This window comes from Magallana gigas, chromosome 3 (assembly GCF_963853765.1).
Source record: "Magallana gigas chromosome 3, xbMagGiga1.1, whole genome shotgun sequence".
Taxonomy (NCBI): Eukaryota; Metazoa; Mollusca; class Bivalvia; order Ostreida; family Ostreidae; genus Magallana; species Magallana gigas.
This window is the reverse complement of record NC_088855.1, coordinates 35,268,651-35,287,885: the sequence shown is the minus strand read 5'-3', so window position 1 is coordinate 35,287,885 and position 19,235 is coordinate 35,268,651. Positions and strand designations below refer to the sequence as shown.

The following is a 19,235-nucleotide window of genomic DNA, read 5'->3' as shown; positions in this document are numbered from 1 at the left end:
ACTTATCAAATATTAAAATGACGATAGGGATACTATAGGTATTTTTAAAGAATTTTTTAATGTTTTTTCGTGTTTTTGTAAAATATTTTTTAAAAAGACAGCTATCAACAAATTAAGAGAAATTATTTTGTCATATGATGGATATTTCCTTCGGACACATAAAAAAAAATATAACACTTCTTAACATTCAAAAATGTTATTATTGCAATTTTTTTTAAGTATTTCCCCAAAACATATTTTTTTTAATTTTCTTACTCTGTTGACAAATCATCTGAAAAAGTTACTTGATGTTATAAAAAAATGTATTTTAATAAATGTGAAATAAAAAATTGAATAAAAACAATTGCAAATAAACACAAAAAATATTTTAAATTTTATTTGGTATGAAAGTTCCTCATGTAAGGGTTATCGTTCCTAAGTCCCAAGGCCCAAACACCTTGGGGACTTTTCATTTCTGAGTTAAAGAAAATTTCCTAAATATAATGTTGGAATGATGAATACATGCATATATCATTATAGACTTTGCCCCGTATAAGTGAATATATTCGATTTAGTGCAAAACTAAGTAAAATAAATAAAGGGGAACATTGACTAGGCTAATAGGATTTATGTATCCCAACCTGAGAGAAATTCAAAGCAACCCTCTCATCCCCGATAGGTGTCGATATTAATGTGCATTAAAGTATATTATAATTGAAATATTTTTCACCTGTTTAGAATTTTCTTTCACGGTATTCAACCAAAAAATACGTTTTAGAAATTTTTGGAAAGTTAAAAAATTTATTGTTCACAATGGGAATCGAACTCATGGCCTACTGGTTTGTAGTGAACCCACTAACCCACTGCGCTACGGTGTAACATATCGAAGATGCTAAAGAAACTCTTTAAGAATTTATACTTGATTTTATTGTTTATTTCGATAAATAATACCACACAACGTGAAGGTGTCACATACCACATTACTTGTATGTAATGAATTTTCCAATTATCAAATTAAATCTATCCATTTAACAAATTTTTCAAAATAGCGGTTCCCATACAATTCACCTCAGTTTAAATCAGCCAGTACCGGAAATGCATGTTTCCAGATTTACTTTTTTGCGTACTGCGTCATCAAAAAGTGGTGTATAGAGCCACCTTAAAGAATGAAAACAAAATCTGGACTAGAGATAAATAGGGAGCTTTATTTTTTCATTAAAGAATAAAAATATCTGGACAAAAATAACTTATTACAAAATGTAGGATTTTTTTTATCAAGAAACCGTACGTCGAAACGGATTTCAGCAATATCTAACAATCTCGGGCAAAGTACGGACAAGTTCGTTTCCAAAGGTTGATACCTTTAGAGCTTATAAAATCCTGTAGTTTCTTTTTCAATAACATCGCGTGTCAAATTCATCTATCGTTACTTATTAATAAGGAGGTTAGCACCTGAGATAATAGTAATGTCAATCTTCCGAAAACCACTTGAATATAAAGATGGGTATCTTAAATGTTCATCTATTTTATTTGTGACCCATGTCACATGTCATTTTTTGGAAATATGGGGCCCCAAACAAAAATGATAATTTTCCTGAAATTTTTGCTAAAATTTGACATGGAAATTGATTATTTTAGTAAATCAAACAAATATTTATAGTTTGAACTACTATTTAGTTATGATTTTAATACAGTATGAAGTGAACACAATCTAAGTCAAATTAAATTATAACGCATATAAAAAAAATTATTTTAAAATAGTAAATGCCATCTTTCCAAAACTTTGCAAACAAATACATATTATACATTTAATGTCTCATCTAAAAATAAAACAAGTAGGGGTCACATCTCAAAAATTTAAACATACATGTAGCATAAATTAAGCTAAAATATAAATATACTACTAGAATTAATATGGGATACAAAATGGAGCGAACCTCTTTAAACTGAAAAAAAATATTTCGCAGGAAACCTTGTTGAATCATAAATGACTTGTAACATGTAATAATTTATTGGTTATCAAACCGATCGATCACAATTTTCACCTTTTGATAATTAAAAGTAATTCTGCATGTAATGATACCCTAAGCTAATTTTTTATATTTACTTTGGTGTAAATGACATTATTTCGACAGAACAGTGTAATAGAAAATAGTGTTGGCAGTTTTTGTCATTGCTTTATTATTTATTGTACATTAATGAAACAATCATAAATTGATATCTATAAAACAATGATCAGGTCAATAATAATGTTTATAAGTTAATGATAACGTTTATATGTCAATGATAAGGTTTATAAGTAAATGATAAGGTTTATTAGTCAATGATTATAATGTTTATAAGTCAATGATAATGTTTATAAGTTAATGATAATGTTTATAAGTGATTATGCGTCTTATCCTGGCCAGCGTCAGCAGCAAAAGGAGGTTGTAATGCGGATTATTTGCGCATGTTCTCACCGAAATTTCCTAATATGGGCAATAGGGGTTCACACGGGATATTAAAAGGGTCCAAACAACAGGTGTTATCTTTCCTGGGCTGCTCTACTCTGTTTGTCTCCATGAAGGGATATAACACATAGTGAATAAGTCTAATTAGTTAACACATTACTCAACTTATATCACGCGGCCCTTCATTATCATAATTCTTACATCAGAAGCTATTTATAGTGAAAACAGAAGTTAGATATAGTAAAATAAGAAAAAAAAATATTTATTCGTGCATTATCGATGGCAAAGCAACATTTTCTATATCACAAAAACATAAAATAAACGGAATTAAACCATTTATACACATTCAAATTCTGGGAATACAAAATTGCACACATCCACATCAATAAACAAAACTTAGAATATAACCTGTCCAACTTTTTCATCCAATCAGTCGATCGTTAAGAATCTTTTTTAAGTTCACAGCGACGTCACAGTTCGATTGGCAGCTTAAAGGGCCGTAAAATAAAGATATATTATATTTGATTTGCGCAGAACCTTTGATCAGCCAATGAAAAAGTGGGTTATGATCAAAGTAAGTTTGAACACTTTATTATTAGTAAAATTTACGCGATTCAAAAGGGGCTCGGTTGCTTTGCCCCTCTCCCCTCTTTTTAATCGCGTAAATGTTACTTAATATGATCTAACTATTTTTTAATTAAAGATAAATGTAACTGAGTTAGTCTGAAAATAAAGACTCACTTACTTGATATGTTTTCCACATAAATTGAATAATTTATTCGCTTTTTATTTTTCCAAAAAAAAACGTGAGGGGGGAACTATATGTAACTTCGGCTAAGAACATATTATAACAAGTCTACTATTTCCATGTGTAATGTTCCGCTACGATCTCCGTGTATAGCGTTTAGATGCAAGCAATTTCAGGTGTCCGCTGGAATGTTGGAATCACTATATTCCTTTATCAAGTTCACGATTAAAAGCACAAGATATACTAGACAGTTGCTTGATTCGTAAAACTTGTATATCGTTCGCTACTCTTACCCACAAAAGAATTAAAACAAATACTTATTAGTTAAGGGGTCGTGGTTTACTCTTAAATAGCGAGCATTTATTATACACGATGCCATATTGGTAGCCATATTATTCATATTTTTTTTAAAAAAGAAATGATTTTTAATTAATAATTAATAATTATTAATAATTGACAGGCCTTGACGATCTCTTGAGTACAATAGGTCATACACAGACCTGTCGAGGAATCTCATTTATGCATATAATAAGTTAAATTTTGGAGTAAAATATTAATTATTGTAATGATGACCTGCTCCCTGCCTGAAATCTCTCCAAAAAAACAATGGACCTAAAAATAATTTTGTTGAAAAACGTTAAGATCACATAAGAGTCTATGACCTGGTATTGAAAAGGACGCTGATAGGAAATAACATTTTTTATTTTTTTATTTTCAAGATCGGTTTTATGTGTATATGTTTTCCTAAATAAATTAAAACAAGATGACAGTAAACATGTCTTGTTTAAAACAATCTCTTACCCCATGCGCGTGTGTGTGTTAGTATTTGTGTCTATTTTCAGATTTATTCAAAGAAAACCCTCTCATGGATATTCATCAAACTTTGTACACTTCTTTAGCATGGTTAAAGGACATAGCCTATTGATTTTTCAGTCAATTAATAAAACATTTTTTTAATTATCGTAAAAAAAAAAGAATTTAAAACCGTATTTTCACGTACGACTTGACAATAGTAATGTCAAGCATGAGGTGGCAGGGATAGTTTCGAAGGAAAGACCCGGTCAAAATTTTGAAATTTGGCTGTTTATTTAAGGGGTATCAACTCCTAGAATATTTATTGCATTCATTTTGTGAATGAAAATGCAAAACTGTGGCCAAAATTTTCACTTTCGGTTTTGTCCTTGAAAAGTAGGATGGGTTCAGAACACGAAATGTCACTCGAAAAGAAGATGACTGACCCCCCATCAATTGGTGATTATTTGCATTGGTATACATTAAGCTACCAATCCTATGGTAGTTTATGGCAGTTGCTCGGGAGTGGGGCGTGGTGAAAAAGGGCAATTTTTCAGAAAATTTTGAGACCGTCCCTGGCTATTCTACATGTATATAGTGCTATATGTAAGTTGTACTTGTTTTATTCTGAAATGTTTAAAAATTCTCAAGAGTCGGGGCCATGTGTCCCCTGCATGCAAACTAATTTTAGCAAATTTAAAAATCCACTGAAAAATTAAATCACATATATGAGCACTATCTGCCTCACATTACCCCGACCAAAAAAACTATCCCCTGCCACCTGACTTGTCAATTGTCAAAGTAAGTACTTCCGTTTCACTACCGGATACAGATTAAATTAACAACATTATATTTTGGGGGATTTATATCTAGTAAAGGTAAAAACCTAACGTTTTGTAGTAATGGAGAGTTAGAAGATTGTCACAAGTTAAAAGTTATAAAATGTGGACAAGAGATGTAATTCGTCAGATTTACATCAAAATATGCAGTCGAATATCGGGCAAATTTTTTTCATATTACTGAAAATGGAACTAGTCCAAAATTCAAAAGAGACTTTGACAGATATCGCACATTTATTCCCAAACAATGTTTCATATAAATAGCTGCATATTTATTTCTGTGAGTTGACATACGACAAGCAACTAAAATTGTAGCAGAGTACATATCGCCAGATCTTTAGCTACGTTTTCAAATGTTTGTGAATCTTTTAAAATATGTAACTGTCCTTATATAAACAAGCATTCTGAGAGTATTGCATAAGCAATACACGTCCCCTACCGGTTTGTAGAAATTTGTGAAAACAATGCACTGTTATGCAGAATATCATTTCTTGCCGTCTTCTGTACCCCGAATCAACAGACCAACCCGATAACGAACCTGATTGTAATAATACAAAAACCCTGTCGATTAAATTTAAAACACAATGCTTGACACTATTTTACAGAACTTATTTGTTTGTTAGAAAGGTCCAAGTTATGCACAATATGATTACTGAGTGACTACATACTTTCCTCGTTGATTCAATACACACCGAACCCGATAACGAACCTGAACATTAAATCAAAGGCCGGAACGGCCACAAAGGCATCGAGCTGGCATGTTCTTTCATATAGAAAGATATCAATTTTTTGAATTTTTGTACTAATAGTCGTGTATCAAATAATATTTGAATAAAAAAGTAAATGAATTATGTTTAAATTTGTGTTGCTTTTAAAACAAAAATCAGTATATTTCCTTATAAAATAGGTAGTGATGTGTTTGTAATAAAATAACTCATCATGGTTACAAGAATCAAAAAAGAAATTTCAAAATTTAATAAAAATGAATTATTTTCGTTTGCTTTAAACAGTGTTTGAACAATTTTCACAGGTTCATAATTTGAATACATCAACAGTATGTCCCTAATTATAATAATAAAACATACTTTTATTTATTTCAATTCCCGTTTATAACAAGATTACCTATGGTATGGTTGTTTACAAACAAATCCACAACACGTGCTATCTAAAATGCTTGACCACACCAACTGCATAATCATGAATATTTATTGCAACCAAATCACTAGATATGTTTATCGCTTACACTTATATTGAAGACCGTGGCCAATAACAAATAAATTTACATATCAAATTTTATTTCTATCGGGCACGGTCTCCACTTAAAATATATGCGATAAACTTTAATAATATATACTGATTTTTTTCACCGAATTGTATTCTTCCGCCATTTCTTGATCAAGCAAATTTACACTTATGCAATGAGTTCTCAATAACCAGGGAGGCAAAGTCGGGTTTTTTGTACACAATTTAGTTGAATAAATGGAATAAAAATCCTGTAAAACGTTTAATAATTTAAAGAACTTATTTCTTATGCGCATTTAAAAGGCGGTGCATAGCATGAATTTTGGACGATTGCCAATCCAGACGATCGCTAGATGGCTGCCGAGCATTAGCTCGACGCCTTTAAAATTGGAACATAAAAAATTAATTTTCTCGAAGAAATGTAAACCAGACGCTACAAAAGTGTAAACTTGATCTGTAGTTTGACATTTTAAAGCTGTACAGCAAATTTCATATTACCCCCCCCCCCCCCCCCCCCAATTTAAACACCACTAATCTTGGGAAAAGGGATAAAATAAACATTTTGAATATATAAGAATATGAATAATTGTGTCATATTTATTCTGATCTGATACATTTACATGTATTTCCTAAAAAATGCATTCCCTCCTACAATGACTCATGTCGCGAGGGATGCTCCGCTAAGCGATGCCCTTGTTACGTTATTATTTTCGATTGTTTATTACTCAAACGAGCAAAAATGAACAAGCAAAGGAAGATAACTCCATTAACCGTTACAATCCACCCCGAACTCTTTTCAAATGTTTTCACAATATCTTATCTTTGATTGACAGCTTAATCCTTATCTACTCTAATTATGTAAATGTACCCGTTTATTTCAACGCTATTATAGAGCGGTATATATTAAAAAATAAGACTTATGCAACCCTTCCCCCGTCAGCCATAACCCTTGCCTTAGGTGTCATGAAAAATAATGAAAATTTACAGTTTTGTTAGAGGACTTCCTGATCTGCATAATTATGAATTCAGTTTTGGGGAGTACAGACGATTTTTCAGCCGGGCTCTACTGAAAGCAGAGTCCTGGCTGTAGGCAGGCAAATCGCCTATGTTACTATAAATAGCACAACTTCAAAAGTAAACAAAAAACCAAGCAGCGTCAAAGTAAAAGCATCCGTTATACCAAATAGCTACACAAAGAGCCACGTTTTGTCAAAAATGTTGTTATATTGATTTCAAGAGAATTGTCTATTTTTTAGTTTTCTTATCAATAACGTGTTTTAAAAATAAGACTGCATTTTGGACATACAATGCGCATGAATTTCCATGAACTACTTTGCTGCGCGTTGAAGAGCGGGGGATTAAATATATAACATTTGAATATATAACGCTTCTTGCAAAGTTCAAGGAAGCAGCTATTGAATTTTTTTATTAGACAGGCATATTTTTGTTTAAAGCTGCTTACAAAATTTGGTCGCTCTTTGGCGCTTTGCTTACATTAAAAGCATGAGAGAGAGAGAGAGAGAGAGAGAGAGAGAGAGAGAGAGAGAGAGAGAGAGAGAGAGAGAGAGAGAGAGAGATTTTCAGTCTTTACTACACAATATATATAAAGACACACAGAAAGATCCCGGCTTTCAGTACTGCAGTACTTTGATTAAACATTATATTTATGCATTAGGCCAACACTTTACATTCATTTAGGCCTCGCCCTGAGTCAAAACCAATACCCGAGGCGGAACATAATATATACAATTTTAGTACACTGTAGAGGCCCTCAGGGGTTTTCGGTCTACACAATATGAATTCAGTTTCAGCATTAAGATTTTAACTGTCAGTAGATGGACAGCTGCATTTCAAGTGTGTGCAAGTAATTATGTTTTAGCCGACCTTAATTCCCTTCAAAGTCTTCTTATATTTGCATGGCATACGATTAGGGACATCAAGAGGTAGGGGGAGATTATGGATGAAAGAAATACCCCGTTATGACGAACAATTTGATAGACTTCGCTGCAGTATCGATTCCACCATAGCATTGTCTAAAGTAGACTTCGAGTTATGGTGGATGTTTATGACTTCATCTCCACAATTTATTTAAAGTAACAATTGGCCCAAATAGCCCAGCTTATAACAAGTGCTAAATTTTAATTTCAATGGAAATTGACAGACAGACCGTCTTGTTAGTACATACACACATGTATAGGATGCTCAGGGTTTTATCCACAATACCGGTGTCCCCTTTTTAACCATGTTTTTAAGGCCACAAGTCTTCTTTATATGTATTTATTAATGTTACTTAAACACGTGGTAGTGTTTGTTTATTCTTTACATCTATTGGTTGTTATTATTGTCACCTAGTCAGGTGACAATATTGATATTCATAGCACGGGCTATGAATGACCGTGAAAGTTATTGTGTACTAGTAAAGCCATTCGAAGGCTCTTTTTTGTGCAGTCATTTAAGTCCCACTCACCCGCCCTTTGCTTCATATTGTATAATATATAGATGTATCCACTGTCTAAAATTTGCAATTTTATTTTGTAGATGTGGAAGATTTGGTTTAGAAAGAAAGAAATTTTTGTTATATTGAAATTAATTAAAACTGCACTTTCAGAGCGCTTCACATCCTACTCATGAGTTTGTGTTTATTTCATAAATATTTTATGTTCGTTTGAGTGAAACGAATAAGAACATAAGTATGAAATATTGATGTCAAATTGTCGACTGGTCAATCGACGTTTACTTTAAGCTTGGCCCATGGTTTGAGTATATGCAGGCGGATCTTACAAAGGACGCTTAACATGAATTTTGTTCGTCATTTACAAAAATCAAACTGTACTGTCTCAGTGTAAACCAACAGTCACAACGTTTACATATTTATCAATATTACATACTTAACGTTATATCATTAGATGTTACTACATTTGTATAATAGCCCTCGGATGGTATTGACCAGCATTCCCTGTGTTCCGACGGACCGATACCAACTGCTCGGTCACCAGGACAAAGATTTTTAAAAACTGAACAATTTCTAAAAAAAAATACCCTGAAAACTACGATGTTTAAAGCCAAGAACATATATCTTACTGAATTTAACCACATACATAGAAAACACTAAGAAAATTTAATTTTATAATAAAACTGTATTAATCATATTGTTGATTACCTTATTTGATTTATGTAGTTTGATTTATGTCTACATGTATGTCGTGTCCATTGAAAATATTATTAAATCTAATACCTCTTGTGTACCGTTAAGTGGGCTATATTTCAAAATCAACATTGAAGATTCGTATGGGAATTTTACCTGTCGAAAAATGACGCACCCTAAAAGAACAGATCTAGAGATTTCAAATATATTGTTGTTTTAAAGATAAAAAGGATTATATTCTCGACCTCAAAGGCGATTTAGACAGCACTTTTAACATCGATGATAAATAATCCTCTGAAGAAGTCTTATCAAGTATTTATCATTAATCTCAACACCATTAAGAGAGAAACGACATTTCAAAGGGATTCGTAGATTAAAATAAACTAATACTGCGAACATTTTTAAAATGACTTTACTTTGTGCTAAATAAATAGAGTTTGACTTGTTTTGTTTGTTTCATACGACTCATATAAACGAAGCAAGAAATAAAATAATTTTGCAAGTAAAAACCAATGTTTGTAACAGTTGTTAGGTATTTTAAAAAAGATGAAGAACTTAATATTAAAATAATTATTTATGATATCATATTTAGATTATGAAAAGTTATATCAAAGAAGCTGATAAAGATCCATTCAACCCATACAGAAAAAATAAATTATTTTTTTTTTAAACATTAATTAAAGGGTTTTTGGTTTTGGTTTTGTTTTTGTGGGTTTTTTTTTTTAATAATTTGTGTTCTTTTATGTTTTGTGTATGTTTTGTCTTGGTTATTATTTGTTTGTTTTTTTTTTTGGGGGGGGGGGGGTTTGGTTTTTTTTTGGGGGGGGGGGGTTGGGGGGGGGGGTCGTTTCTTTTTTTTCTGTTTTTTTCTTTTTGTGTGGGGCCTTTTTAGATAGGTGTAATATAAGATTCCAGAAATGAAGTATGAACAATAAATTAAGCTAACTTGGAATGGAGTTTCATACTTATATACGTTCAATGCAAATACAATTTGTATTCAATACATATTTATATATTCATGTGACATGTTTAAATTTCTAAAATATTCTGTATAATTTTAATCGAATTTTTTTCAAAAGAATCCATTCTTACGCATTTATTTTTAAAATACGTCAAGTTTAAAAAAAAAAGACAATAACTTCACCAAGTGAATGCGCTGCTTTAGAACTTAACATTGTTTAGCATATTTCAGGATCCATTTTAAACAGTGAGCACAATGACAATCTAAAATGTTTATTTTAAGTATACATATTAAGAATTTTAACTCAACTTTACAGAGAAGTCACACATAATATAATCATAATCTTAACTATTGATTCCTCTGTATTAAACTTTATCATAAATACATCTATAATTGTAAATGAGGATCATACCTTTGCATAGTCCTTGTTGCAATTTTAAGGAATGTGTCTGACAACTACTGTTGTTGACTTTGTAATCTTCCCATGGATCGGAAACGTTACAGTGGTTAAGACAATTGTCAATGGTTTGGTTAGTAACGAAATTTGGACAGCAAAACAAACGGATGCGCTTTGAAATGAAACGAGAACAAGAGTTTCCTCCCGAGCAAACGGTCCATGGTTGCCAGGAAAAATAATGACAATCATTATTATTCACACAAATGGCAGTAAGCCGTGGAATATAAAAGTGGAAAACGTACAAAAGAGTGAAAAATAATTTCGTTAAAATCATATTTTTCATGCACCACTTTCTTCGATGGGTACACAGTGAGATTTACCTAACGAAATGCCTTTACAGGGGTTATAAATCCATAGGTAAAAGTTACACTTATTCTTTGATAATTAAAACCCCCAATAGGATACAAAGGCATTATCAAACTATTTGAGTAAACATATTTAATTTACATTCTTTTACATCTCATTTATACTACTAAAATGTCATCAGATATTTACTTTAAAAAGTTGTTTTCCAATCATCAGCAGCCACCTAGGTATAATGTTATCAATCAATATGTTTATAAATGTGTCTTGGTTTTCATACGAGCTATCAAGTTTCCAAATCAAGTATACAGAAAATATTTGATATTATGGTGTTGTTTTTTTAATTTTAAATTGATTTTAAATTTCAACTTTTTATTGGTATATGATATTGATTAATATCATTCCTGCAGTAAAGATTTATTTTAAAAAGTATGTCAGCATAACAAAATTACATAAAAGAAATGCATTTTTTCATGATCAATATATTAAAAATATTTGCTTTTCGGTTTTCATTCTACACCTGAAAAGAGGTGTATAATTTCTGTTAATTGCTGTGTCTTTATTCTCTTGTTCAAAAAAATATTTCAGAGTAAAACAACCGCCTTTAACTTTTTCCAACAAAGAAACAAAGCCAGGTAAGTTTAAGGAACAATCTGCATGTGAGACTTGATGTTCAGTCGAGAACAACGTTAGTCGATTATATAAATAAATGATTTCAATCATAAATGCTTCAATAAATACCAAACTATAACACAACGTAAAATGTAGTATTTAACATTCTTAAAATTTGGAAACCATTTGAAGTTCAAATTTAGCCGGGTTTTAAAAATTTTGCATGATGAGAAAAATCTCTTTTCTGATATATCAAATTTTTAAACAGAACAGACAAGAAAGAAAAGAAATTTAACATTGGTGATAAAATCAGTAACTTAGGTATCACGTATAATGGCAACAATTCTTTATTTTCGTAGCAGTGACACTTAGATAGGTCATCACTTAAGAACTCCTGCCAAGGATCAGTAATATTACACAGACTTAGGCATACATCTATATTAGTTATAAATATAGAAGTTGGGCAACAAAGCTCTATGTCACGCACTGGTTTTTTAACTGCTTTCTAAACTCAGATGAACCATGACAACTTTCCCAGGGATGCCAGTTCATATACTTGCATTTTACACAATCGTTAGCTGCCACGACTTCCAAGTGACATAGAATCAGATGCATAAAAAACAAAGAGAAAAATTAGTTGACTGCACTGCAAATTGGGAATGAAAAAACTATCACTTCTCTTTCGATTATATTCTCGAGACAAGGTTTCATTTTCACTATATATAGCAACAGTGGCAGTTATGAAATATTAAGATGGCTGAATGGTTGTGGCCCTTTATATACTACATTGACCTCCTTAAAGAGTTCTGTATAAAGATATGGAATACACTCCACCTTTAAAGTTAAAATTTATGGATTGTTTCTTTACTAAATAATAACTTAAATCTGATGATTAATTATGTAAACAACCCTTACTCTTTAAGATTTCATATGCATGCGTTTTGAAAAACCACTTATAAAAATTAATTGATTGGCAACAAGTACTTTGACATTTCCGATAGGTGAACTAGGAAATCCATGGATTATCAAAATATTTCATCAACTTTGTGGAATTTATTATGCACATAAATATATATGTAATTAGGAAGGAAGAAAACATTGAAAACAAAGTACCGGAAGCAAAAGCAATTAGAATTATTTTGTTATTTCATAAAAGGCATGCAGCACATTTCACTACATTATTCACTTTGCAGTGACAGCGTCATTTAAACTTTAATTACGATTAGTACCAAGGAATGTTATTTTGTTTAGATATTTATTTATTTTTTGAAAATGCATTACTTAGATTAGAAAGAGAATAAAAAATAATTCGTGAAGGAATGAAGATTGCTGTTTGAATCATCACTTACCATTGCAACATGTTTCCAACTTTTGTGCGTAGCAATGACATTTAGATGGATCATCATTTAAGAACTCTTGCCAATGGTTAGTGATATTGCAATGACTTGCACATCTATCAATGACATTAGGGCCTGTTATGAACGTTGGACAACAAAGCGCACGCACTCGTCGTCTTAACTGCTTTCCGCACTCAGTTGTGGCGTTACATTTTTCCCAGGGGTTCCAGTTCAGATACGTGCATTTTACGCAGTCGGATGATGCCACGCCATGCAGATGACTAATAATCATTTGCAACAAAAACAGAAAGGAAATTCGAAAAGAATTCATTGCAAACATTTCATAAAGTTTGCAATGACAGAATCAAACACCGCTCGTTTTATCATATTCTAATAAAAAAAAAACAAGTCTTAATTTTACTTATTTTACAAATATAAAACTCATATGAATTTGTCCAATGTGATCATTTGTCATCCTAATTGACATTTGAATTTGAAAAACCATCATACAGGTGTACACGTGAATCCATGGATTATCCAACATATCTTATTAAAATTTGTTGCTTTCATTACATGCATAAACATGACTGTATGTATTCGTGAAGTAGCAAATAATCCATTACTCCATTAGGAGTGGTATATCTGTCTCTTTTATTTAACATTCATATATTGAGTAGATTCCCATAGCGTCATTATATAACAATCCCGTTACCTTATAATAATTGTTTATACTTCATTTGAAAATATACATTATATAAAAAACAAACATGTAAACTGTGCTCTCTCTCCCATCCTCTCTCTCTCTCTCTCTCTCTCTCTCTCTCTCTCAAAATTTTGATGAGTGATTATTATTGATGTTTTTGTAGTGTCCTAGCAACAAAAGTTAGTTGTCTAATAGGCGTATTTGATCTTTCAAGAAATTGAAAGTTTAATAGGTGTCTTGCACAATAAACTAAACACATAAATCTTGATCTCTAAGAATGCATGAGGGTGAGAAGCTCGATGTCGATTTATATTTCAAAATTGTGCACGAACTAGAACAAAGTTACAATAACAAAAGCGGTTACATACACCTTAGCTTACATGCCTTAACTGCACAAGGTACCATTCTGTTCTTTGATTGCTCTCCCGCCAAGCAGATATTTCAGCAATTTATTATTGTACAGCAATCTACGTCTTATCGCTGAGTAGGTATGCCAACAAAGTTAAAATTGAAAAGCGACACTTCAAAAGTTGTAGACAATATATTAAAAAAATTAAAGGGGTTAATTTTATTTAATTTTAAAATGATGGAATATTCCATTTATCTTTTTATTGATAAACATAGTTGGTGTAGAGCTCAGCTATTATTATATACTATGTAGTTGTATACTATGTAGTTTAATACGATAAGTAGTAATCATAAGATCACGGTTTGACTGTTGATGCGAGATATAAGAACTACAAATATCTCGCACTATTGTCACCCATTCCTACACCCCTCTCACCCCCCCCCCCAAAAAAAAACCCAGAATCGCTCTCTCTCAAATAGTTTTACACCAAAGCAAACCCCATTCTTACCTGGAGTTAGCAACTAAAAGTTGTGTTCCGAATTTGTCCGATCCTATACCACCTTTCCCAAAGTCAATTCATACTTTTAAACAAGTAACACATTGTTTTCATAAATACATAGATAGTTTTACGTGCAAATGTTAATTTTTATTCCATATCTTGATTTTTTTTGCATGAATGTTTTATGCATGTGACCGAATTGCAGACGTTTAGGCCCCAACATGTTTAGGCCCCAAGACGGTTAGGCCCCAGGTAAGATGTTTAGTCCCCAAGATGTTTAGGCCCCAAGATGTTTAGGCACCTGTTGTTTATAATAATAACTGATAGTTGAAAGAACATGGCTTTTAAGCACTTTTGAGCCAATAAATGCAATTTACTTTAATTTGTAGTCAACTAACAATCGTTAATAATAACTGATAGTTGAAAGAACATGGCTTTTAAGCACTTTGGAGCCAATAAATGCAATTTACTTTAATTTGTAGTAAACTAACAATCGTTACGCAAACATAGCGTTGTTTACTTTATATACAAGTTCTTGAAAAACTTTAATTACGGAAACATTATGCTATAAACTTGCATGCACACGCTATCAGTGATAGTATCATCCAGCATGGTTATGTGTCCGTGCTTTAAATCAGTTAATACCGTGATCAAATCATACAATCATCACAAAGAAACGAACAAATGTTATATAAGAGAAATATTTCATTATTGATATTTCAAGAAAAGAAAACAAATTATTGTATTTTTTTCTATTATTGGAATTATACAACACTTGAACGTCATAAAATTGTTCAGTAAGCTTATCTATGGCAACTGATTTATACATAATATTTTTAAGAACCCTTATATATCCCAAAAGAATTCACCTACTTATTACCCAGATACAAGTGAAATATTATTTCTGTGATCATATTTGTACAATTAAAGGATATCTCCCCAAATTATGTAATTTTTCTGCCAATGAAGCTTAACTTGTATTTGGCCTGTCTTCTTTTGGAGACCCGTCTCTTCATGGTTTACTTCCAAAGTGAGGTGTGAAACCCTCATTGTATTACTAGAGGATCTCTTTATTATCTTCTCCTAATTAGCCCCTATCTAGAGAGGGAGCAGGATACGGCGGGGGTGTTGTTTTAACAATTTAATTCATGTCATACAAAAAGTAAATGAAAGTCTTTACCATTTCTTTGATCTCTAATTAGAAAATTAAATATAGAAAATAATATGATGTGACAAAATAATATGATATTTAAAAAATAATAAATTATGCATAAGATGCAGATTATACTTCTTTATAATTTTGAAAGTAAATGATGTTTTAAATAATAAAATGTAAATTATAATTAACTTATACCAATGTATGCTGGTGCCTAAACCATTATTCATTTAAAAAATAAAATGAAAATTATAATTAACTTAGAAAAATGTAGGCTGGTGCCTAAAAATCTTGGGGCCTAAACATCTTGGGGCCTAAGCGTCTTATCAATGAAGGGCCTAAACATCTTGGGGCCTAAAAGTCTTGCTACCATGTGACCGCCCTTTGGATGTGTGACATCCCACCTTAAAGCTCAATTTAAGTTTTAACCATGCAACTTCTATGTAAATTTTTACCGTTTAACTTTTCTCTCATTTAAATTTATCTATTGCAAAATCACGTGGCAGTCAGTTCAATAAAGAAGATTTGTAAATCGACACGTGCATATAATAAATGCCTTTAAAATAGATATGCGTAGATATGATGATAAAGTATTGAACGTGTCCATCATTTCGACCTTTATCTGACCCATTAGCGAAATACAAAGACTACGAAAATGCAGATGTTTAATTTGATTCACCTCATCATTTAACACTGGAAATGTATATGATTATGTGTTCACTCAGACTTCATACATATATAAACCTTCTTGTGCTCTTTAGACGGAGGCTGTAGATCATCCTCCTTATATTTGATGTGTCCTGCCCGTGCCGATTCATCAAGCACCATTTAGCGATGGAATTGTTTTCCGACACGAAGACAAAATATCCCGCGCGAAGACAAAATTCTCCCGCAAATGTATCACCCCATACACATGTAGCTACACCCTCATTAGTGTAAACAGTGCGACAATAAAGTCCGGACACAACACAGTCCGGACTTTCAGCTACTCTTCCGGTTAGACGAATCTTGCTTATTTTTACTAATTTTTAACATGCTTATTCAACAACCACTGCAAACTTTGTGATTATCTGTAAAGCTTGAAAAAATTTGAAATTCGTCAACTGTGGTCGTATTAAGGCATGTTTTCGTTAACGCTACTTTTTACGATTTCTTCAGTTATTACTATTATCCCAAACTGGTCGTAAGAGTTAGCTTTGCTCAATAGTGCATCTCTCTAGAGATGCAATAGCGGTTAAATGATTTCAAAAATCGCGAGAAAAAAACTCGTGGGAAATTTATTTTTCTACAAGATTTTTCTTTAAAAAAAAAACTGCTCCTTTTTCTATATTTTTTCTCCACTGATACAATGTTTTTTCTCACAGTGAGACTATGTAAAATCCATGTACATGTATAGTAATTTACTGTGATACTTATGTGCGTTGTTCAATCGTATACAAATTGGTATACACGATTTTTCACATGTAGCCCAATGTGTCTCTATAAAATATTTAACTATGAATCTATTAAATACGTATATTGAATGTAAAATATGGAGAATAAAGTAATACGATTTTATTTTTTTTTTAGTGCCAACATTATCTTTAAAGCAAACAAAACACAAATTTTATAAACCCGAGAGGCTGAATATTGTAACTATTTAATTGCAAAATAGAGTTACATGCATTATCTTTGAATTTTTGAATCTTTGAAAGGAAGTCATCATTAATATTTTAAAAAATACATATTTTTTAAAATATTGGTATTTTTGTTTCAATGTCCGCGATGTGAAAATAAAGTAGATGCTACTAATAATGCACATTAGTAATTATGCGATTATACTTAAAAGATTTTGCGTTTGATAAGTTTTTTGTTCCATAATATAATAGTTGAAACATTTCCTTTTTACGTCATTTCTGTAATCCATTGTCATTTAATGAATTTAAATGGCGTTTTCTGCATGTTAATTGTAGTATAAAAAAAGAAGAAATTGATTTACCTTTAGCACAATGTGGACAAGGTCTAGTTTCTTTCCACGGCGTGGTGATACTACAGTTTGTGATACAGTTCAGTGAGTTAACTCGGGTGACTTGTGGTGGACAACAGAAGAAACGTATTCTAATCTGGCTGTTTGGATACCCTGTTCGAGTCCAGGAACTCCATTGTTCCCATGAGAAGAATTTACAATAACCTAGGGCGTGACTACACGATCCGGCACCATTTGCAAGCTCTATTCCAATAAGAACAGCGAAGAAAATGGAAAATGCATAAATGGACCCAACACCGTTTCCCATTTTTTTGAAAACTTCATTTGACTCCAGTATTCAACAGACAATTTATTAACAAAGAGGATAAGGGACCTGACATGGGATTACAATGTCATTCCTTTCCAATCACGAGATGTCCCCATGAATGATTTTGATTGAGATATCTTAAAAATCGTTATGATGGTTCTTCGTGTTGACGACAGGCATATACGTAAACATGTTTTGTGAAGTTCCCAATGAATTATGTGTTCCCAATGTAAGTAAATGCTCATTCGATTCCAAGAACCCTGACTTAGTATCCATTAATTTTGCAATTTTGATAAAGGGTTCCGTGAACATCATGATATACTTACAACTTACTGAGACTTACTTAGGTGACCTAGTGTCATCGGTCTTTCTTCATCGTCGTGCGTCGTTTCATTTTAAGTCCATAATCCCATGGATGATATGGGGGTTTTACTTGATAACTTAGTTTCATATTCTGAAATTAATCATATCAGGACTATCTCTGCACACCAATATGAGAGTATTTTCATGTAGGTAAAAGCTATCTCAATTTGAGGTGAAACAAAATGAACATACATTATATACTTTGTGATTACATGTATATTTTATTTAGAGTAATTGTTGTGGTTTATGATGTCTACAATTCGATGTAAAACAAAATAAACAGTATGCAGTGTGTGATAAAATAACACTATTATAGTGCTAACATGTACTTCACGTATCCTTACCATTTAACATTTGCCTTTTTATAAATATTTTCTAAGAAAGCATAAACAATTTTCATTTTACAGTAATTCGTTGTCTTTGATTGGTTTTCCTATTGGTACGAACCCTATATACAGATTAAGAAGTAAACAACGCAGTTGAACAAAAATGTTCATGACATGATTTGAATTGTTTTCGTTGTTTTCAAAATATAAACTTTATCTTTTTCCGTAATGTTTGATTATTTTCAAGTTTGTTCAAGTTTTTAGGTCACCTGACTTACTCAGGTGACCTAGTGCCATTGGTCTTGGTTTGTTGTCGTGCATCATGCCACACGCAATGTAGGATATGCGTCTTTCGTCGTCGGTTCACCATTTTACATTTTTTTTCTTTTAGATCTATGAAAACTACCAGACCAATAGATACCATTTTTGTTTGAAGCAGTTCAAGAATGAAAGGAATCTAAATTGTGAAATTTTTACATTACAACCACCGATGCCTCATGGACAGGAACATCTATGTTATATAAAGGACTAAATTATAATACATTTTCTACTCTATTCCACAACGGTAAATAAAAGTATAAATGTATGCTTATAATGTTCATGAATCTATTTACCAAAATTGCAAAAATTAATGGCCACTAAGTCATGGGTTCCGGCCCTGGGATATGGCCAATATTGCCACCTAGAGAAAATGTGTAAAA

The 19,235-nt window shown here is 31.8% G+C and overlaps 1 protein-coding gene across 3 annotated transcripts in view; it reads right to left on the bottom strand.

The window, feature by feature from the left end:
- The window catches only part of LOC105334797 (fibropellin-1), a 101,703-nt gene extending 83,839 nt beyond the window's left edge, over nucleotides 1-17,864 (bottom strand). The window contains exon 1 of one of the 3 annotated variants that reach the window (XM_066079449.1): nucleotides 17,551-17,864. In XM_066079449.1, the coding sequence (XP_065935521.1) occupies nucleotides 17,551-17,845 (295 nt within the window). In that variant the 5' untranslated portion in view covers nucleotides 17,846-17,864. Of the gene's footprint in view, nucleotides 1-10,568; nucleotides 10,924-12,877; nucleotides 13,182-17,550 lie in introns of those variants that run through there. The other 2 variants (XM_066079450.1, XM_066079448.1) reach the window with 2 other exon arrangements.
- Nucleotides 17,865-19,235: the final 1,371 nt, after the last annotated feature.